This window comes from Lissotriton vulgaris, chromosome 7, assembly GCF_964263255.1.
Source record: "Lissotriton vulgaris chromosome 7, aLisVul1.2, whole genome shotgun sequence".
NCBI classification, from domain to species: domain Eukaryota; kingdom Metazoa; phylum Chordata; class Amphibia; order Caudata; family Salamandridae; genus Lissotriton; species Lissotriton vulgaris.
Window position 1 is genome coordinate 1,656,145,305 of NC_141695.1, and position 23,410 is coordinate 1,656,168,714.

General features: G+C 46.2%; 1 protein-coding gene across 1 annotated transcript in view; it reads right to left on the reverse strand.

Moving 5' to 3' along the window:
* Positions 1–209: 209 nt before the first annotated feature.
* Positions 210–23,410, reverse strand: part of LOC147706221 (chloride channel CLIC-like protein 1) — a 748,927-nt gene continuing 725,726 nt past the window's right edge. Inside the window, exon 3 of the mRNA XM_086932650.1 lies at positions 210–1,970. Within this exon, the coding sequence (XP_086788776.1) occupies positions 1,725–1,970 (246 nt within the window). The 3' untranslated portion in view covers positions 210–1,724. The remainder of the gene's footprint in view (positions 1,971–23,410) is intronic.

Genomic DNA, 23,410 nt, shown 5'->3' on the forward strand with positions numbered 1-23,410 from the left:
CCAGAAGAACTTAATTAAAAGAGTCAATGGAAAGCTACTGGAAAATATTGCAAATGAAATAGTTCGTCATGTGATACATTTAGGAGGGTGCTGAACTTTGTGTTTTTGTATGATACGCAGGGATAGAAAATCAGGCTTCTGCTCTAAAGGCTTAGGGATGCACATAAAACACTATAACAACTCAGTAAACACAAGGAAGGCAAGGAACAGGAGATCTAGGTTGATTTTATTAAAAATATGTACACTTTTCACATAATTAATGACATATCTTCTCATACCTATACAAAAGGTTTATGGAAACCACCAATAATGCGCTCAGTTGACAAAGTAGTATAAGAAAGTGACATAATGATATGTGTTCAATGGCAAAAATGGAGAAAAGACACTGGTTGGGTGTTATTTCCTGTGTAGCAGGTCATTCTCGCTTTCTTAGCGGCTGCTTGGTTCAACAGTTGCACTAAGGCTTGACATGCCTCTTGAGGCTCAGTGACAACCATGTGGTAGGAGCGAAGGCATAAAGCATCATTCTTTTCTCACTGTAGGAGATAGGGTGCCTCCATCAAACGTGTTCAACATGTTATTTAACGGCTAAAAACTATGTATTGCACTTGTTAATAGCATCACACAGTGATGAAAACAAAATCCTGTTATTTGAACTATTCTTCGAGTTGTCTGTGACTGTAAGTAATCCATGGATTAGTTCAAATATTTTATATTTAAATGATGGTGGCCTCTGGGGTACACTCAAGAGAAGACGTGTGATTTTTGTTTGCATCTTTTAAAAAGGGATTGCAGGGTCAAATTTCATAAGATTTTAACACAATTTAAAGCTTCTTTTATAAAATATGACAGCTATTGTACATAGATTATCAGACAAAGTTACTTGCCATGACAGCTTCAGTGTGAAACATTGTTTTAATGAATGTTGTAAATCAGATCAAGCACTTAACTAGCATATTCTTTTTAAACGGGATAATGGATTAGGTGCAAAAACAACAATTCATCTAAGTGGGTGAAGCATCTTGAAAACTGAATTTATATCGTTCATAAAACATTTATTAAAATCCAGTGACTGATTTTTAAAAAAATTATTCAGTGACTTTGTACTAAAATTTGTATATATGGTTGAGGTGAGGGTCAGAGAGCAGTTTTGCCAATTAACACCACCATATTTTTAAGGCTACAGTTCTATTCTAGTAACTGTCAAGAACAGCCCCACATATCTGGAACAACAAACATTAAAAAAATTGTGGAACAAATTCCATTGGCGAAATGCAAAAACGGAATTCCAGTACACCATATCTTGGTAAGTTTCACTAATGCAGATTCCTATTTTCTACAATTTCGCCAGATCCCCGAAAGGTGCCACGTTTCTCAAAGAAAATAATGGTCTTTAAAAATCTGATGGAGTCTTATTTGTCACTCATGGTTGCGTTCATATTTCTTACCAACAAGGTAACTACTGAGCAGATGTTCCGAAGATATCTTGAGTAAACGCTGATGAAAATCCAATGCTGTGTTCACCTTGGGATGGGCTGGTCACAGTCTCATTTCTTTCTGTGGTACTTGGCAAACTGTGATTGAATCAATTTCATGGTTAAGTAGCATGCAAAGTACAGCATCCTCCACCCCCACCAAAGGTCCTGTGCAATGAAAGTGTCACTGCGTAACGAAACAGTCCGAGTAGCAGTAGTGTCTGAAGGACGTAGAATCAAGATTCCCATTTATCCTAGTTTACGTGGTGTTTTGGCAACAGTTTTCTTTTCATTCGTAGGAGCTGCTGCTGGGAGCCTGCCCCTGTGGAAGATGGTAGTCAAGAAAGTTATGCAGGTGATCAGCATCAGGAGAAAAACAATGGGCTGCCACTGTCCAGGCACCTCCTTCATGATATTTCGGAGGCTTCTTCCCAATGTTTGGCTTATGTGCTCCAGCGGGTGGACTATTATCCGCCCAACAGCAGAGCTAACTGCCTGCAAGGAGAGAAAAAAACCTTATTAAAGAATTGATTGTCTTTGGTCGGTGGCATAAATCAAAACAGGAAACACCTTCAGATTACATTCTTATGTGTTGGACATATAGTGCAACTGGGCTACAAAGCAACAGAATGAATGTTCTATACATGAAGCAGCTTTTATAGTGGGCATAAAAAAGAGATAACGGTATGGGAGACTTGGGTTACTTGACCAGAGGTAATGGCTTACAGTGGAGAGGTGAAAGGCATTGCTATTTCTTACTTAAGTTATCCAGTCTATCCCACTTCCATTAAATTATTTCCATTTAGGAAAGTATACGCCTCAACAATTATACATATTTTCTGCTTTTCCATGAATCAGTTAATAACTACATCACTCATTTAAATTCCAACATGATGCTCATATTTGTCTGCAATTTAATGAAAGCAAAGATGAGTGAACCAAATTTGATTCTATAGACAACCAAAAGCTGACGAACTCAAATTCTGACTTAGTTTCCACCTGAGCAAAAATGGTATTCAAATGGAGTTTATGTTCATTTCAGCACATCACACAAGAAGCAACATGTATTGTTAGCATTCTGTTCCAGGGATGCAATTAATACAGGTTCTGTTCCCACAGTCTGAGCCAGGATAAGGGGTGCGGAATTGGCTTTAAAGTGCATGGAAACACCTCCTGTTTATCCCGAAATATTGAAGGTCAAAGAAGCATCACAGGACATGGCTCACTTTTAACATATTTGCAATGAGAAAGTTCCATGGAGGTTTTGAGGTCACTTATCCTAGAAAAATCCTTGGGACGATTTCAAAATATATTTCTGCACCTCTGAGGCGCAATAACAATAAAACCTCATCTTACAAACTGCATATTGTGTACAACATGACTCATATTTTGGAAAAAAGTTATGTAGTTGCTTATACCACCACATTGCTGCTGTTCATCTTAAACTACATCTATAGATATAGAATGAGATGATTTGGAGTTTGATTAACAAAATATGAACCCTCATAAAAGACTACCAGCATAATATAACTGTGTCTCATTTCAGCCAAACAACCAGTCTAGATGTGTAAAATGGTAAGTGCAAATCATGGATTCCTTTTAGCTCTTGCTACAGCATTGGCACCCCCAATCTACTTTTTAATGTTTCATTTAATATCAACAAATCGACTTTTGCAGCTTGTGCTGCAACATAAACCCTAATATATTTTAACAACTTTTCCCACTCTCAGGTAGGTCTCCAGACAACTGGACATAAACCAACTTTACGGTAAGGAATCTGCAGCTAGATCATATCTCTACCAGATAAGGCGTTACTGGAGGTAAGTTACTTGTTCATCTAATAGAGAAACCTAGCAGCAAATTCCTTACCTTTGAATAGATACCCAAGCAATATCATCCCAGAGGAGGTAATGCGGACAAGTTAAGACCAGGAAATCCTGCAGGACACAGCGATCAAAAAGGGCGTCCCTGCGGACTCGAGTGTCCCGGCAGTAGTGTTTGGTGAACATGTGCAGTGATACCCAGGTTGCTGCCTGACAAATGTCGAGTACTGGGACTCCACGTTGCAATGCAGTGGTAGCAGCCTTAGCTCTGGTTATATGAGCCCTTAAATTTCAAGAGGCTGCTTTTTGGTCGGAGCGTAGTAGATTTTAATGCAAAGATTGACCCATCGAAAGACTGTTCTTTTCTGCACTGCACAACCTTTCTTTACTATAACATGCCCCATGAAGAGTTGATCATCCACCTGGAACTCTTTTGTGTGGACAATAATGCTCTTTATGGGTCCAGATGGTGTAGTCTCTCCTCTTCCTTAGAGGGATGCGGAGAAGTGTAAAAAGTTGGCAAGGTGGGATGCGAAGAAGTGTAAAAAGTGGGCAAGGTGACAGATTGCCGCCCATGGAATGGTTGGTACCACCTTTGGAAAGAAAGAGGCCCTAGTGTGAAGCACAAACTTATCGGGGAAGATGGTCAAGTAAGGAGGTTTAGATGACCGAGCCTGCCATTTGTTCACCCTCCTAGCAGACGTTATTGCTACTAAAAAGGTTGTTTTGATAGGAAGGAGCCGGAGGGGGCAGTTGTGCAGAGGTTCGAATGGAGCACACATCAGTAAGGTAAGAACCAAATTAAGGCCCCTTGATGAATCTATTTACAATAGGGTATTTAAAAAAAGAGGGTTGGTCTGGTAGTCTCAAAAAGGCAGATATGGCCGAAAGGTACCCTATATGAGTGCCCAGAGCAGAGCCCTTCTGGGCAAAGTTGAAAATAAAATTGAGAACTTGAGAGAGGGAAGCAGAAAGAGGATCAACAGATCTTTCCATTCAATATTTTACAAATTTGTTCCACTGGCAGGCATACACTGTCTTGGTAGAGTAACGCCTGGCTGCCAAAATAACATCAAAGACTTCCCCTACTGCTGTGACAGAAGATCCTCCTGAAGGGGCAGACTGATCGGAGGATCGATGCTAAATTGAAGAAGCTTGGGATACCAGACTCTCCGTGCTCTATCAGTTGCCACAATAATTACTTGGGCCTGATCACTCCTGATCTTCTTGAGCACTCTGGGCAGGAGTGGTATGGGCAGAAAGGTGTATATAAGGCCTGAGCTCCACTCGAGGCGAAAAGAGTCTCAGAGCGAGAGCTGCCTTGGAAACTCCATCGCCCAAAACTGCTGACATTGTGAATTCTCGTCGAAGGTGAACAGATCTAAGCAAGGCTCTCCCCACTGTTGAAAGAAACCATGCGTCACCTCTGGATGGAGAGACCATTTGTGATCTGCTAGGCATCAACAGCCGAGTTCGTCCACCTTGGCGTTCAGAGAAACTGCCAGGTGTTTAGCCACCAAGGATGTGCCTTGCTGTTCTAGCCATGTCCAGAGATGCAGGGCCTCTTAACAGAGGGTCCACATGCCCACCCCGCCCTTTTTGTTGCAGTACCACATAGCGGTGGTGTTGTCTGTGAACACTTGAACCAGCTTTTTCCTTGATTGAAGGAAGAAAGGCTTTCAATGCCAAGTGAACCGCATAAAGTTCCAGCAAGTTAATGTGGAGTCCAGATTCCACTGGAAACCAGAGTCCTCTGATCTCCACCTGTTCCAGAGGGCCACCCCATCTCAGGATTGACGCATCTGTCACTACTGGGTGATCTAGGTGGGAAAAGAGAGTGGTCTGCCTCTAACCCAATCGTGGTTGGTCAGCCACCACTGCAGGTTCTCTGCAGCTCCCTCCGCGATCTGGACCATGTTGGAGAGATTCCCCTGATGCTGCGCTCACTGCAGAGCCCACATATGCCATATGGCATGTGTCACAAGCAGGAGGTCATGAGGCCCAGCAGCATCAGTATTCTTCTCCTCAAAATCCAGGATAGAGGCTGAAACATCTGTATCATCACCTGAATATACTGGACTCGCTGCTTGGGATTATAGGCACAAAACTGCACTGTGTCCAGAACAGCTCAGATGAAAGGGAGCGTCTGAGAGGGAGTCAGGTGAAACTTAGGCATGTTGATAGTGAATCCCAGCAAATGCAGGAGGTTCACCATAGTCTGGAGGTGGTTGACGACAGCCTGGAGCAAGCTCGTCTTCAAGGGGCAGTCATCGAGATATGGGAAGACTGACACTCTTGATCTGCGCAGATGAGCTGCTACCACCGCCATCACCTTAAAGAAAACTCTTGAGGGGGCTAGCAAGGTCCAAAGGGGAGCATGGTGAACTGAAATTTCTCGCAGCTTATTGTAAACCACAGGTAGCGCCAATGAGCAGGCAGGACAGGAAGGTGAAAATAGACGTCTTGCAAGTCCAATGCTACCATTCAGTCTCTTGGGTCTAGGGCAGAGAAGACCTGAGCTAGAGTGAGCATCTTGAACTTTTCCTCTTTGAGGCCCTTTTCCATCTTCTGCACCAGAAATCACTGTGCATAACAACTACAGCCTACTTCTGGCACCAGAACCTTCTCTATGACTCCCTTGGCCAAGAGAGTGATGACTTTCTCCTAAAGCAAAGTCAGGGGATCCTCCGTCAGGTGGTTGTAAGTTAGAGGCAAAGAGGGAATGGTAGCCACTTTAGACTCTGAACCCACCTGTCTGACGTGATGTTTTGCCAGTGGTGGATGGTCCTGCCACCACCCGGACACTCATGATCTTGAAGGGCTGGACTAGGAGGGTTTGGAGGCTGAGGTTGATGGGGGTTGTGGACTGACCTGACCACTGGGTCGCCCGACCCCCGAGGCTGTGACTAGTCGAACCCATGGCATTGCAAAGGTTGCTGAACTTGTGCGGCCTTGTGGCTGGAGTATGGCTGGCGCAGCTGAAAGCCCCTTCTATAGCCACAAAAGAGTCCGAAAGCTGATGGTGGATGTTTGGTCACTAAGAGGCCCAAGGACTTGGCCGTAGCCTTGAGTCCTCTAGGGCCATGTCTGCTTTGTTTTGGAAGAGACGAGTGCACTCAAAGGGCATGTCCATGAGGGAAGACTGGGCATACACAGAAAAGCTATAAGTTCTCAGCCAGGCGTGCAGTTGAACAGCCACTGATAAAATCGCTCTGCCTAGCAAGTCGGTAGTGTCAATCCCACAATGAATGGCAAACTTTGCAGCATCTCTCCCATCTGATACTGCTTGGGAGAGGATGGTCTGGGCCTCCTCAGGGACCTGTGGCAGCCCTTGTGCAAGTGTTTCACACAGGGAGTTGGAAAAACAGCCCAACAGGCATGCAGTGTTCACCAACCGCAATGCAAAGCTGGCAGAAGAAAAGATAATCTTACCCCAACTATCCAGTCTCTTGGATTCCCTGTCCGGGGTAGCGGAAGGGAATATGGCTTGTGAGGTAGAGGCTTGGACCACCAAGCTCTTGGGGGTTGGATGGTTGGTGAGTAAATTTGGGTCGCCCACGGCAGGGCAATGATGGCGGGCAATTGTCCTAATCACAGGAGCCCCTATGCTGGGCTTGGACCAGGTTCCCAGAAGGACATCAGTAAAGGCCTTATTAAATGGCAGGAGCGGTTCTGAGGATGAGACACCTGGATGCAAGACCTCTGTCAAGCTGTTCGTCTAGACTTCCACTAAAGGGAGCTGAGGTCCTGGACCCCAGCTGCCCTTCTCACCACCACAGCATATGAAGCCCCCTCCTCTGTAGCCACGGGAGGGGGAGAAAGCAGGCCAGAGTCTGGGCAGGTATCCAGTCCACTGGCCTCACCCAATTCCTCATACCAGTCCATTTCGTTTTCCGGCTGGTCTTGTAAAAGTTTCAGTGACCCCTCCCAATCTTCCTTTGTTCCTAGTTCTTCAAAATAAGGCTGAGGAACCGTCCAAGGTTGCTATTGGCGCCAAAATCGGCATCAGCAGGTGCCAATCCGGCTCTGGGTTGTTGGGGATAAGAATGGGGCTGTCGCCACCGGGGAATGCCGGCGGCATCTGGAGTCTCGGCCAAAGGGAAGGTTGCAGTGGCACAATTGGAGTTGGTCTGGATTCACCACCATATCTAAGCGGGGGGACATTGGCGCCAGAGCCACAGAACCAAATGGAACTCCCTCTGAGTCTCCAGGTTCCGAAGGCACACCAGGAGGGTCAGGCTGCTCAAGTATGAGGCACATGGCGTCATAAAATTCTTTGCGATGGGCGGGGTTCACTCCGGCTGTCGGGAAGTACAGTACTGAGGCTCCTCCGTCCCAAGGGGGGTGGTTATTGGAGTGGAAAGGATGTCCTTTGAATATCAGATTGAATCACTCGTTCTAGAATATGTTTCTAGTATTCTGGGACTATCCTTTTCTCAATAGTCGATGACGTTTTGACCCTCTCTTGGTACGGGTCTCTTCAGGACCGAGGTTCTGGTGACTGCAAGGGTAAATAGGATAAGTATGGACTATAAGTAATCAATGCAGGCTGTAAAGTGGGATAACTTGATAATTGCTTACCCTAGGCACTGTAAAAATGTGGGAGGCGTGATTAGATTCAATCATCTGTAAACACAACGGTAAAGGATCCCATTAGTGGATGTATGGGAAGTCCAGGGTAGCTGCTGTGGCTGCGGTCATTCCTAATGAAATAAGGGTGAATGCATTAAAATATACCAAATTCTGAATTGGTGTAACTGTATTATACAGGCTTAATCAACCCTTTTGGTTTACCGCATATATGGAGGGTAGGCAGTAGGCAAGAGTGAAAATGCGCTATGCGCTTAGGTGGGTAATCCGGAGGTCAACTTCAGTGCACCTTTGAAGGTGATTAAAACCTGGTGAAAAGAAGTTGGATTAAGTCATAGGAAAGCGTGCCATCTGAGCAGAATAAGCATGTACGGATAAAAATGGAAAGGTTGTTGTGAGCAAGCAGAGTGGAACGGTATAAGAGGCAATGTGATGATGAAGGAGGTGCACAATAGGTAAAGAAGAGATATAGTTAGGACTGAAAGTGGAGGTGAAGCTACAGAAATGCCGGATATGAAAGAGAATGAAAGAGAAACCGGGTGGATATTTATTTAGGTTACATGTCCGGTGATAGAGTTTGAATGTGTACTATGTATGTATTTGACGTCAGGTCGTAGTATCCTGTGTCCTCTGGTAGAACAATATCCATGTAATTCTGCGGAACTGTTGATGCAAAAGTGCCGGGAAAGTTCAAGGCTATATTTACAACAAGGGGTGGTGAGGGACAGAGTCTCTGAATTAAGCAGAAAGCTCTCACCCAGTCAAGAGATCAGGGCTAGATCCAACACCGTTTTTTAGCTCACTGCACCATCCCAGTTTCAGAACCTGGCTGTATGCAAATTAGTCTGTTCCTGTCCCAGTGCATGATGGCAACAGGGCAAACCAAACTACAAAAGCCAATTCTTACACTGGGAAGGAAACAAGCTCCCGGGGACCGGTTTCTGGCATTACAGCCGTCTTCGGCCCGGTTTGCTTGAATCCTGATGGTGCAATGAGCAAGGGTCTCACATCTGAGAATACCCTTCCACGCTTAGGGTGGACAGAAATATTTACAACAAGGGGTGGTGAGGGACAGAGTCTCTGAATTAAGCAGAAAGCTCTCACCCAGTCAAGAGATCAGGGCTAGATCCAACACCGTTTTTTAGCTCACTGCACCATCCCAGTTTCAGAACCTGGCTGTATGCAAATTAGTCTGTTCCTGTCCCAGTGCATGATGGGAACAGGGCAAACCAAACTACAAAAGCCAATTCTTACACTGGGAAGGAAACAAGCTCCCGGGGACCGGTTTCTGGCATTACAGCCGTCTTCGGCCCGGTTTGCTTGAATCCTGATGGTGCAATGAGCAAGGGTCTCACATCTGAGAATACCCTTCCACGCTTAGGGTGGACAAAAATATTTACAACAAGGGGTGGTGAGGGACAGAGTCTCTGAATTAAGCAGAAAGCTCTCACCCAGTCAAGAGATCAGGGCTAGATCCAACACCGTTTTTTAGCTCACTGCACCATCCCAGTTTCAGAACCTGGCTGTATGCAAATTAGTCTGTTCCTGTCCCAGTGCATGATGGGAACAGGGCAAACCAAACTACAAAAGCCAATTCTTACACTGGGAAGGAAACAAGCTCCCGGGGACCGGTTTCTGGCATTACAGCCGTCTTCGGCCCGGTTTGCTTGAATCCTGATGGTGCAATGAGCAAGGGTCTCACATCTGAGAATACCCTTCCACGCTTAGGGTGGACAAAAATATTTACAACAAGGGGTGGTGAGAGACAGAGTCTCTGAATTAAGCAGAAAGCTCTCACCCAGTCAAGAGATCAGGGCTAGATCCAACACCGTTTTTTAGCTCACTGCACCATCCCAGTTTCAGAACCTGGCTGTATGCAAATTAGTCTGTTCCTGTCCCAGTGCATGATGGGAACAGGGCAAACCAAACTACAAAAGCCAATTCTTACACTGGGAAGGAAACAAGCTCCCGGGGACCAGTTTCTGGCATTACAGCCGTCTTCGGCCCGGTTTGCTTGAATCCTGATGGTGCAATGAGCAAGGGTCTCACATCTGAGAATACCCTTCCACGCTTAGGGTGGACAAAAATATTTACAACAAGGGGTGGTGAGGGACAGAGTCTCTGAATTAAGCAGAAAGCTCTCACCCAGTCAAGAGATCAGGGCTAGATCCAACACCGTTTTTTAGCTCACTGCACCATCCCAGTTTCAGAACCTGGCTGTATGCAAATTAGTCTGTTCCTGTCCCAGTGCATGATGGGAACAGGGCAAACCAAACTCCAAAAGCCAATTCTTACACTGGGAAGGAAACAAGCTCCCGGGGACCGGTTTCTGGCATTACAGCGGTCTTCGGCCCGGTTTGCTTGAATCCTGATGGTGCAATGAGCAAGGGTCTCACATCTGAGAATACCCTTCCACGCTTAGGGTGGACAAAAATATTTACAACAAGGGGTGGTGAGGGACAGAGTCTCTGAATTAAGCAGAAAGCTCTCACCCAGTCAAGAGATCAGGGCTAGATCCAACACCGTTTTTTAGCTCACTGCACCATCCCAGTTTCAGAACCTGGCTGTATGCAAATTAGTCTGTTCCTGTCCCAGTGCATGATGGGAACAGGGCAAACCAAACTACAAAAGCCAATTCTTACACTGGGAAGGAAACAAGCTCCCGGGGACCGGTTTCTGGCATTACAGCCGTCTTCGGCCCGGTTTGCTTGAATCCTGATGGTGCAATGAGCAAGGGTCTCACATCTGAGAATACCCTTCCACGCTTAGGGTGCACAAAAATATTTACAACAAGGGGTGGTGAGGGACAGAGTCTCTGAATTAAGCAGAAAGCTCTCACCCAGTCAAGAGATCAGGGCTAGATCCAACACCGTTTTTTAGCTCACTGCACCATCCCAGTTTCAGAACCTGGCTGTATGCAAATTAGTCTGTTCCTGTCCCAGTGCATGATGGGAACAGGGCAAACCAAACTACAAAAGCCAATTCTTACACTGGGAAGGAAACAAGCTCCCGGGGACCGGTTTCTGGCATTACAGCCGTCTTCGGCCCGGTTTGCTTGAATCCTGATGGTGCAATGAGCAAGGGTCTCACATCTGAGAATACCCTTCCACGCTTAGGGTGGACAAAAATATTTACAACAAGGGGTGGTGAGGGACAGAGTCTCTGAATTAAGCAGAAAGCTCTCACCCAGTCAAGAGATCAGGGCTAGATCCAACACCGTTTTTTAGCTCACTGCACCATCCCAGTTTCAGAACCTGGCTGTATGCAAATTAGTCTGTTCCTGTGGACTGGGTAAGAGTGGTCTGTTTAACTCAGACACTCTGTTCATCACCACCCCCTTTTCTAAATCGTTTTTGGCCACTATAGGTGTGGCAGGGTATACTCAGACATGAGTCCCTTTCTCACTGCTCCATCAGGATTCAAGCAAGCATGGCCGAAGAAGGCTGAAATGCCAGAAACCGGTCCCCGGTAGCTTGTCTCCTTTCTGGTGAAGAATTGGCTTGGTAGTTTAGTCTGCCCTGTTCCCGTGATGCACTGGGCCAGGGACAGACTGATTTGCATATAGCCAGGTTCTGAGCTGGGATGGGGCAGTGAGATAAATAACGGTGATGGATCGAGCCCTGATCTTTGGACTGGGTAAGAGTGGTCTGTTTAACTCAGACACTCTGTTCATCACCACCCCCTTTTCTAAATCGTTTTTGGCCACTATAGGTGTGGCAGGGTATACTCAGACATGAGTCCCTTTCTCACTGCTCCATCAGGATTCAAGCAAGCCGGGCCGAAGAAGGCTGAAATGCCAGAAACCGGTCCCCGGTAGCTTGTCTCCTTTCTGGTGAAGAATTGGCTTGGTAGTTTAGTCTGCCCTGTTCCCATGAAGCACTGGGCCAGGGACAGACTGATTTGCATATAGCCAGGTTCTGAGCTGGGATGGGGCAGTGAGATAAATAACGGTGATGGATCGAGCCCTGATGTTTGGACTGGGTAAGAGTGGTCTGTTTAACTCAGACACTCTGTTCATCACCACCCCCTTTTCTAAATCGGGAAAGTTCAAGGCATCAGCAGATGTGCCCTGTGGCGCCACTGTCCATTGCAAGAAGGCTGTGCCAATAAAATGAGAAACAACTGAACAATCATGTACATAGTTTGAGTTGTTAGGTTCTTCAGGTCTTTACAGTGTCAGAGAGATGTGTAGTAATTGATATACTGCACATTTACCTCGAGTTGCATATTTAAACAACGGTGGTATTTCTGTAACTCTGCAATTCAGGACGCTGAATGCCAATGAAGGTTAATATCCATTAAAGTTAACCTGCACGGCTTTAGTGAAAACTTTTTTTTTTTAAATGAAGAAAAATAGAGCTAAAATCGATTGCCTCAAGATATTTCCCATGGGTGTCAGCTAAAGGATATATCCCAGCACCTCCCAGCTGCTATCACATAATACTGCTTTGAGAGTACTTCCGTAGATTTTCCACTCCCTCCTAAACTAGAGCCCAACTTTTCAAATTCAATTTTTTTGTAACTAATTTTAAGAGTGAGATAGCATGTTTAGGAAGGTCCACTTTTCTACTAAGGTATTATGAGGCTTTTCTTGAAAGGGAGGCAGATTTGCTAGATTTGCTGGATACAATTATATGCAAGACGTATAGACACGTCTTTCTTCCACAAAAATGTTTCTCAATCAGTGGCAGCCCTAAAGTGTGTGTGGGGGGGATTAAAATTAAATAAAAAATACTTACCTGACTCCGCCGGCCACATCGGTGCTCTTCTGCCATGCAGCACACGGAACAGGCGCCCAGGCTCCCCCACCCAATCCAGACGCTGCTCTTATTGAGAAAAGTGCCGGGACTGGCCAGAGTAGGCTGGTCTGGAACTCGCCCCGGCATAAGGAGTCTGTGCCGTTTCTCCACCCAGCTATGGAATACAGCTGGGTTGGAGAAATCTAAGTGCGCATGTCGCTTTGGCCGTCCTAAGACGGCAGGCCAAACTGGCATGCGCTCCAACAGTGTCCACCACTCCTCCCTGCCTTGGGCCGGCCCTGCCCTGCTCCACCCCACCCCACCTTTGACTGACATTGGCTCAGTCATTAAAATAAAATTATGATAAAAGTCTTATTTTATTTATGCTGGCTCGCAGTGGGGCGACACTCCTCTGCCATTACGGAAGAGCCCCCGCTATCTCAATACCAAATAAGATTCGAATTTGACCATCTAAAGCAAACTTTCAGGACAAGTGGTCTTTCTGGAAATTTGCTTCAATTTAGAAAGGCAGCTAACTTTGCTCCGCCTTGGTTTAAATTACCCAACAGCATAACATTTAAATTACGCCACAAAAGCACAGAAACCATAGACACATCCTGTGGATGTGCCCAACCTAAGCTTCAGAAAGATGTTTGATGTTGAGCTTCACTTGACTAAATGAGTTTGAACGTTTCAACAGGCGTTCCTTGAATGCCTAATAGAAAACAGCAGCCACCTGCATATAAACTTTGCACAATTCATCTCTCAAGCAGAAAAAAAGCTGGAGGAGAAAAAGAGAACTGCTGAGGATGCCAGCCATTGTTTTTGATTGAAAAAACTAGGAGCTCTATTTAATGTTTAAGTTAGAAAAAGTAATCAAAAGAACATGTTTATGGACACAATCATCAATTATATTCTTTGTTTTGACTATTTATCTGACTTGTATCTTTCTTGAGGATCTTTGCTTAAGTCATGGTTTTTATTAACTGTACATTAAAATGCACCTACTGACTAGAGCACGAGCAATTGCTGAATGTCATTATTAACACTAAGCACCTCTTAAACTAGGTTTACACGTGAGTTACAGAAAACCCGTGTAAAGGTTTATCTAATGTAAAGGCATCGTTAATAAAGTAGTCAAACTGGAGTAAAGTTCATTCACCAAACCCAGAAAATAAACGTTTAGTTTAAGGAACATATATTTCATCTGAAATCTGCACGGTTTACTTAACTTCGCTAACCAGGCCGCAAATGCGATTTTGGTTTTACTGCAACATACGTTACACACTTCTCCCGAAATCTAATCCTACAATTGTGAAGCTAGAAGATGGCCGCATTGGAGCAGTGACAGAGAATTTGCTAATGCGATGATTCTATGTGTTCACCTGATCTGAACTGCCAGTTCCACAAAATAACATTCTGGAGGCGTGAAGCTTCCTGATGTTAGTATTCATTACAACTGCGACTGCACATAGACCATGACTTTATCATGAGGCCCGAATATTTGTTCTGTGGCTGATATATTAGCAAATCAGCCTTTGCAGCAATTAGTCCATTTTAACGCAGTGTCCAGTTACCATACCATACTAACTATAGATCACTTATAACTTGCAGCAAAAACCACAGTTAAAACAACCACCAATGCAATTCTTGGCCTATGTTACAGCAGGGTCCATAGTGAACATGTTACGCTAAACACTGCACATTGGATATTGGGTTATTGGTTGAGGGGGGTAAAACCTTACTCAAGCAGCAACCACAATGACTATTAGGGTGAAGTCACCAGCAAACCTCAAATGAACCTGTGCTCAACCCTCTAGTAGATTGGCACAAGAGCAATCATGCTTTAGTTAGAGGCAATGTATAAAGGATTTATGCAGCACTTCAAGCAAAAATAAAGTGAAAACACAACACAAGGACATAGTCACAAATTCAGGCTAACCATGATGAGGCACTGGCCAGATACAGTGACTAAGTTAGGCCTGCTAAACAAAGTACCTTAAATCCTAGTTTGCAGAGTGATACGAGATCCTGCGTCAAGGATACATTTTGAAGAGGCAGTTACGAGTAAGCTACATTGCTGAAATACAGAGTCCTGTGTCGTCAATGAGGATGCTACCGATGAGGTGTTTGCAATGCAAAGTCCTGTGCTGAAGAGGTACCCTGCACCATCGGTTACGGAGAAGCAGCGTGGCTGAAATGTACTGTGTCATCGTCAAGGATGCTGTTGACGAAGGGCTTGTGATGTGAAGGCCTGTGTCTAGGATGCATCACACAGCGGCAGTGCCAAGGAGACTGCGGGCTACGATGTAAGGTCCGACGTCAGGGATGCAGCGCACTGCTGTGGTTCTGCTTACAGGACCACAGCCTGGCTGCCAGAGCACCTTCAGCCAACTTCCAAGAATCCATGACTGGGTTGACACCACTTGGAGTTCAGGATTGACAGCAAGTAGAGTACATGGGCTTGGATCAAGATAGTTGGAGTCTTTTCTGTCCCTGAGGCTCTGGTCAGGAGGCCAGCCAACTAGCCCTGTAAGTGACTCTGGGGGTCCTGGGATTAAGATGCAGGCTTAGTCCTTTTCACTCAGGCAGCTGGCAACAGAATAACAGTCCTTCTGGTAGAGCAGCACAGCAGTCCTTCTGAGTTTTCCACAGCTCCAGAGGTGTTCTGAAGAGTTGGGTCTGGGAGTCCAATATTTATGCTTAATGCACACTTTGAAGCTTTGAAGTAAGAGAAGGTTCTGGATGTTTCCACCCCAGAGGTGTCTGGAATTTCCTGCTTCCCTACCCTGGCTCCTGGTACTCTAGGGTCACAAAAGACTAGTGTCAAATCCTTTGTCAGTGTGCTCAGACAGAACCTTTGTGATCTGCAAGTGTGGTAGGTGATAGTTCCTTCCCTCAAAGTCAGTAATCGCCCATCTTGCTAACAGCTATTGCCCATTATCTCACTGTCTGGGAGCAATAAACACAGACCAACGGCCAGCTACACCTAGTCATGTGGCCCAGGATACAAGCAGTAGGCAACAAATGGTTGGGACAAGAAAATGCCAAGTTTCTAAAAGTGGCATTTTCATAATTGTGACATAAAATTTGGCTTTACCATTAAAGTGGGCTTTAACCCCATCCATGCTCATGACGGAACGGTTCCGTCATGAGCGTCGGTTGAGCTGTGCTCATGACGGAACCGTTCCGTCATGAGCCCGTTGGCTCATTAGAACCCTCAGCAGAGCGCGAAAATTCACGCCGCGCTGAAGGGGTTAAAAAGTCTTTAGACACCAATGTTGACTATATACTGCTAAATAAAAAATAAAAAAATGTAAGAAATCTTTGGATACCATACTCTGTGCTCCTAACTCTTCCCAATTAAAAGCGATCACTTATTCATTGTAATAAGTTAGCCCAATGTTATCTTATGGCTGAGGTAGACCTAGCAGCATTGAAAAATTAATTCAAGAGTTTTTCACTACCAGGACATGTAAAAGGTAACAATTTATATACACATTTTTTAATACACTGCACCCTGCCCTCAGAGCTGTGCAGGTCTTACCCAAGGGTTGACGCATATGTATTAAAAAGGAAAGATTAGGACAGGCAGAAGGTTTATTTTGCCAGGTTGAAATGGCAGTTCAAAACTGAACACTCAGGCTACAATGACAGGCCTGAGATGTGTAAAGGGCTACTGAAGTGGGTGGTAGAATCAGTGCTGCAGGCCCACTAGTAGCATTCAATGTACAGGCCCAGGGAACATGTAGTACCACTTGACTAGTGACGTACAAGTAAACTAAATGAGCCAATTGGGTGTAAGCTAATGTTAACAAGTTTAAAGAGGAGAGCACACACACTTTATCACTGTTTGTCAGTCGTAAAGTAAACAGAATCCTAAGGCCAACAAAAACAAGATTAGCAAAATGTTTGGGGAACGATCACCATAAGGTTAACAGGTCTAACATGTGCCCTCTTCGACCAGCTAAACGTGGAGAGAGATACACAACCTCCAACGAATTCTCATCACTAAGGGGGAAGTACCTGGAAAGACCATCAGCATTGACATGGTCTGACCCAGGATGGAGTTCCACTGTACAGTCTATTCCCTGTAGGGAGATGGAACACCTCAATAGCTTGGGATTCTCAACCCTAATTTTCACAAGCCATCTGAGGGGTTTGTGGTCTGTCTAAACCCAGAAGGGTGTCCCAAACAGCTATGATCTCATCTTCTTCATTGCCCTGACCAGAGTAAAGGACTCCCTCTCACTAGCACTCTGCCTCTGTTCCCCGGGATCTGTTCCCAGGGAAGTAACCTGATTATGAAGGGTACAGATTTGTTCTAGGCCACCCTCATTTCACTGTGCTAAGACAGCAACTACACCATGATCTGGAGCAAAATTTTCAACAATAAACTCCTTGGAGAAGACTGGGGCCTTGAGTAATGGTGCTAAACACATGGCTTGAGGGAATAAAAGGCTTTCTGGCAGGCCTTTGTCCAAATCACCTTCTTGAGGTGCTTCCTTGAAGTCAGCTTAGCTAAGGGGCAACAATGGTGCCATAACCCTTAATAAACCTCCTGTAATTGGTGCCATGACCCGTAATAAACCTCCTGTAAAATCCGGTGAGACTCAGAAAGACCCTCATCTCCGTCTGTGATTGGGTGATTACCAGGCCCTGATAGTCTAAATCTTGGCCTGGAGGGGCTGCACCTTGCCGCCGCCCAATATGTGTCCCAGATACACCAAGGTGCCCTGCCCTATCTGGAACTTACTGGTCATCCTGCCTCCTGGAGGTGGTACAGGTATTTCTCCCAACTGGAGCTGAAGACAGGTATGTCATTCAGGTAGGTGGCACAGAATGCCTCCTTCCCAGCCAGGACCCTGTTCACCAACCTCTGAAAGGTGGCAGGGGCACTCCTTTCACCAAATGGCATCACCCGGAACTGTTAGTGGCCCTCTGGGGTTGAGAATGCAGCCCCCTCAAGCAGAGCAATCTGCCAGTACCCTGATGTGAGATCAAAGGTACTAAGGAACTTGGCAGCGCCCAGCAAGTCAATGAGCTCATCAGCTTGGGGGATGGGGTGAGCGCCAGCCTTGGGGACGCCGAACCCAAGTTCTGGAGTGGCGCCGGTGAGGCAGCCTTGGGCACCAGCACAACTGGGCCTGTCCAGGCACTGCTGGAGGGCACAATCACCCCTGATAACAAGCATCTTGGAGACTCCCTTCTTGTTACTGGCCCTCACTTTATCAGACAGCCTATAAGTGTTGTTCTTTATAGGCACACTGTCTCCAGCATTAATGTCATGGGTACACAGGTGTGTGAGCCCAGGGGTGAGGGAGAGCACAGAGGAAAACTGCTCCAGTAACTAGTAGGTCAGGAAGATGTTCACTCTCCTCTACCACTCCATGATCCCTCACTAGGAGCATGGTAACTTCAGACCACTCAAAATGGGGCTTGAGGCGGTTATTGTGGAGCACTCTTAAGGGGTTTCTAGGGATCTTGAGGTCCACCAGGAAGGTGTCATCCCACTTCTGCTACTTCACCTCGTATGAGCCTATCCAACAATTTTGGAGAGCCCAGTGTTCTACAGGCTCCATGACCCACATCTTCTGGCCAGGCTGAAACCACAAGAGTGGCCTTCTGATCATACCAGAGTTTCATTACTTCTTGACTGGCCTGAAGATTGTCTTTAGCCTTTTTTCAGAAGCACTGCATCTGGTTGAGGAGTGCCAGCATTTAGCGGACTACAGCCTGAGGGAATTTCTTGGAAGGCTGAGAGTTCCTCTAAGAGGGCATCCATATAGCAGTACAACTGGGCTCATATATGGACAAACAACAGGCATGGCAAGAGTACGTCCTACCTTCATCTCATGGGCTCAGGTAGGCCCATAATCATGCCTAGGGGTCTTGTGAACCTTTCAACAAGCCAGTTTGTTTGAGGGTGATAGGATGTAGAGAACTTGTAAGTTAACCCTCCCCCACTTTTCTCACTTAGGCACTAACTTCATGTCAGCGTATATGAAGTCTCTGTCAGACACTACTTCCTTGAGCAAACGCACCAGGGTAAAAATCCCCACCAGGGCTCTAGCCACAGCTGGTACAGTCACCAACCTCAGAGGGATGGCCTCAGGGTACAGTGTGGCGTGGTTCACCAAGACCAATATGAACCTGTTGCCTAAGGCTTTCCTGGTGTCCAAAGGACCAACAATATTGATGTCAACCGTCTCAAAAGGGTGCGAACAACGTAAGAATCAGGGGAGGTTTGAGCTTTTCCCCTGCTTTCCCACTGACCTGGCAGCTGAGACAAGATCTATAGGACATATCTGAGGTGGTCTTCATCCAGGCCAATAGAAGTAGGGACAGGTCTGGCAAAGGTCTTTTCCTGGCAAGAATATGTCTTGAGCCAACCTCAGCAGGAAGGCCCTGTAACACTTGTGCGACCAGGAACCTTAGGCTCACTGTATAGGAGGTCATTCTCCTGAGGTATCACCTGCTGCCTGATCCTCAGCCTGCTGCCTCAAGCCCTCTCGAGTTTGGCCCCCTTTTTGCGCCTTACAGAATTCCTCCCTGCTAGGCCCACCCTCAACAGTCCACAGAGCAAGCTCCAGCAGGTCTCCTAAGGAGACAATGTCCTTCCTGGGAGGGTAGGGGACAGCTTGTTCAGGCGTCCCATCAACCTGGATGGACCTTGGGTACTTCAGGGGCTGTTTTACCATGGCCCTTGCCCTTCATCTTCTTGGCATATTCCTGGGCATTGTTCCAGATTTCAGGATTTCGTGAATTCCCTCTTGAGCAGCTATGGACCTGTGGTCATACATACCCATTCAGGCAAGCCTAACATCTCAAGTGTGACTTGAACTCTACTTACATCCAGGCAATAGGCTCTAGGTTGATCCCTAACAGATAATCTATAGGCATTGCAGGGCTTACAGCTACTTTTAGAGAACATGCAGAACCCCAGCCCCCACTCAAAGGGAACCAGAACCACTGAGTATTGGCTCTCACGGTTGTTTGCAACTTTGACCTGGCTGACTGTATTAGGGAGGACCTGCTTTGAGGGCACCAGATGACACCTCACAGTGTCATGCTGGCTCCTGTGCCTCTCAGAGTCTCCATCCTTTGCTCATTGACAGTGACGCACTGCTTGTACTTATAAGTATTGGAAGGCATATGGGATTTTGGCACCATCCCTCTATCCTCTTGGAACACCAAGGGACCCTCTGATCTCTCTCCCAAGTTAACTGGGGCCACCTCCTCCCCAAGCTCTTCATTCGCCAAAGCAAGTGTCTGCCTTGGAGTGTCCATACTTGGAGCAATCAGTACACTACAAGATGAACGGCCCGGCCTGTTTGTCGAAGAGCCCCTATCTTTTTGTCTCAGACTGGGCCTGGTTACTATTGTCACAATGACAATTATTTTGGGGGCTTTTAGATAAATCCTCATTTTTAATTACCCCCTCCTTTTTGTTTTTGCAGTTTTATATAGTGCGAACTCGCACCCAAAGGTATTGGAGTACTTTACATGAGCACCAGTTACGTTACACAAGGACACATTCATTTTTGATAAGCGCAGAGAGATTAAGTGATTTCCCAGAATCACATGATATTGAGCTAACACCGAGGCTGAAAACTGGTTTCCCAGCTCCAGAGTTGGCAGCTCTGGCCGTTAGGCCACACCCGCTCCTATTTTTCTGGTGAGACACCTGACCACCTGTCAGACCCCCCCCCCCCCCACCCCCTCCGTGTCTGCTGGCGCAGTTCTGTTAAACTGATATTGAACATGTGCTCTCTTAATATCAGATTAAACAACTCAGTAAAATAATTAACAGTGCTGCTGCACACCGAATCATTCAGTGCCTTGCTGGCATAATCAGCAAAAGCCTCTCTAGACTGCTTCAGCATCTTTTGGCTATCACTGGACCTAATACTCTATTTCTCTGGAGTGAGTCCAAACTTGGCGGAAAAATTGTTTTTTATTGGGATGTACTTCATCTGGTCCTCCACCTCTAGTGTAAGCAACGTAGCCATCCTCACTGAAGGGATGCGTTTCCAAAGTGAGCACACCCCTCAAAACAACTCTTCTGGCTCCCTGTGCATATTTAGGGCCACCTAATTGGAAGAAAACCTTTTGTGTATGTATGTCATCCTCTACCACATAGATGGTCACCAGATCATTGGGTATGCAAACTTTCTGGTCTCCTTCAAACACTCTCGGTATGCGGTTACTATGGTGGCTGGACTCTACTTGTCTAGCTCTGATGTCCAGCTCTCTGATACTTAGCTCATGGGCCATTCTCCTCTCTTCCTTGGCCAATTTATTTTCCTCCACCTTGAGCTTGGCCATTTGCAACTTAAATTCCCTCTCTGCCTTCCTGTCTGCCAGCTCCTCTAGGGACAGGCCATGTGAAGATACACTGCTTCCATCGCGTCAGGGAGTACCGACTCAGGAGAGGAGTCCCCCCGTCCAGTGAGTGCTGCATCTCAGGGCTGGTATCCAGGCCCTGCTCATGCTTATCCAGATCATCCTCCTCATTATCATCCTCTGCTACTGTCAGCAACTGGTGGACCTCCGTCAAGACCCTCTGAGCTTTCTGAAGCTCCAATTTCTAGGTGCCTCTTTTGGTTTGCAGTCCCCTTTCCTTACAGCACTGTTTGAGCTCAACTACCGTGTAACTTGTTAGGTTTGCAAGCTCTAATCCCATTACTGCAGGTGTGTTCACAGGCAGTTAGGCAGCAAAAAGAGTAGTTACAAAAAGCAAAAAGAGCCAATCAAGGAGAATTTAAAAGAAACTCAAAATGGTCTGAAATTATTTATCTGTATGCCACTGTATGGCACTTTACAAACTCAAGTACAAATCCTCACAGTTGTACACCAATGTTGGAAATCGGGTTACTGGTTGAGGGGGGAAAACCATGCACAAGCAGCAACCACAAAGTCTGTTAGGGTGAAGTCACAAGCAGCCCCCAATCAAACTGTTTTCAGCCATCCGGTAGCTTGGCAGAAGACCAATCAGGCTTACCTTAGAGGCAATGTGTAAAATATTTATGCTGCACTTCAAGCTATAATAAAGTGAGAATACAAAGCAGGAACAAGAAAAAAATCCCACACCAATTTAGAAAATAGAGTAAACTTTAATAACGTATTTGACACCAAAATGACAAAAATCTAATCAATACAACTGGAGCAGGAGCGCAACGCCCATAGGGATCAAAGGGCTTCAGCCCCCCCCCGTTGTGTGTGTCAGCCCGGCTGAGACAGCTTCCCGGGCACACACATACAGACAGTTTTTGGGCTGCCAGCCGCACCCAAGCACTTCTCAGGTCTTTAAAAGACCATTCACTTGTTAACAAGACTTTTTTGTTTTTTTCACCCCTACTTAGAACCTGTGCATCTTCACTCTGCCTATTGCTGGAAGAATTAGCCCCACCCCCGAAATTTTCATCAGCCCACCACCCCCGAAATGTTTATCAGCCCCACCCCACGGAATTTGGCTCTAGTTGCGCCTCTTAACTGGAGATATGCATTTTTTAAGATTAAAGTGAAATTGTGCCTGGAAGTACAAACTCCAACTGTGGATATCTGGTCGCTCCGGACCAAGTTAAAGTCAGGATTTTCGGCTGACTGTGACTGAGGGCAGGCCAGATACAGGGCAAAGTTATGCCAGGTGAACAAAGTACCTTATATCCTGGTTTGCAGAGCGTTGCAAGATCCTGTGGAGGATGCGTTGCGCAGCAGCGGTTTAGGAAAAGCTATGAGGCCGTAAGACGGAGTCCTGAGTTGTCAAGTATGCAGTCGGCAAGGGGCTTGTGATGTGAAGTCCTGCGTAGAAGATGTGTCACACACCGGTGGCTCCGAAGAAGCTGCGTGGCTGCGATGCGGAGTCCTGCTTTGTTGTTGAGGATGCAAAGACAAGGTTTTTAGGATGCAACAGTCTGTGTCAAGGATGCATTGCGCAGCGGCGGCGCAGAGGAGACTGTGGGCTGTAATGCAATGTCCAATGTGTGGGATGTGTCACACTGCAGGTTTCCTGATGCCACTATATGGAGATCCATTGTGCTGTATCGGTTCTACTTACAGTACCACAGCTGGGTTGGCAGAGCACCTTCAGGCCACTTCCAACGGTCCAGGACTGGGGTGGCACTACTTAGAGGACAGGACTCACAGCATGTAGAGTTCATGTGCTGGGTTCAAGATGGTTTTAGCCTTTTCTGACCCGGAGGCTCTGCTCAGGAGGCCAGCCAACTAGCCCTTAGAGACACCCTGATGGTCCTGGGATTAAGATGTAGGTCCAGTCCTTCTCACTCAGGCAGCAAAGGAGCAGGGCAACAGAGTATTAGCCCTTCTGGCAGAGTAGCACATCTGTCCTTCTGAGCCTTCCACAGGTCCAGAAGGCATGCTGAGGAGTTGGGTATGAGAATCAAATATTTGTATATGGTGCCCACTTTTAAGTAGAAGAAACTTAAGAGGATTCCACCCCCAGAGGTGTCTGGAATGTTCTATCTTCCAGCCCCAGCTTTTCTGGGATCACAAAAGACTAGTGTCATACCCTTTGTAAATCTACTCTGGCAGAGCTTTTGTGAAGTGCAAATGTGGTAGATGACCACTCCACCCCCTCATCTAGTCAGAAAAGGTCCATCCTGTAAACACCTATTGCCCATTATCTCAGTGTCTGGGAGACAAAGGGAAACTGCCAGCAACACCTAGTCATGTGCCCCAGGATACAGGTTGCAGGCATCAAATGGTTGGAACAAGAAAATACCAACCATTAAAGAGGGCTGCAAATTACAATTCTTTAACA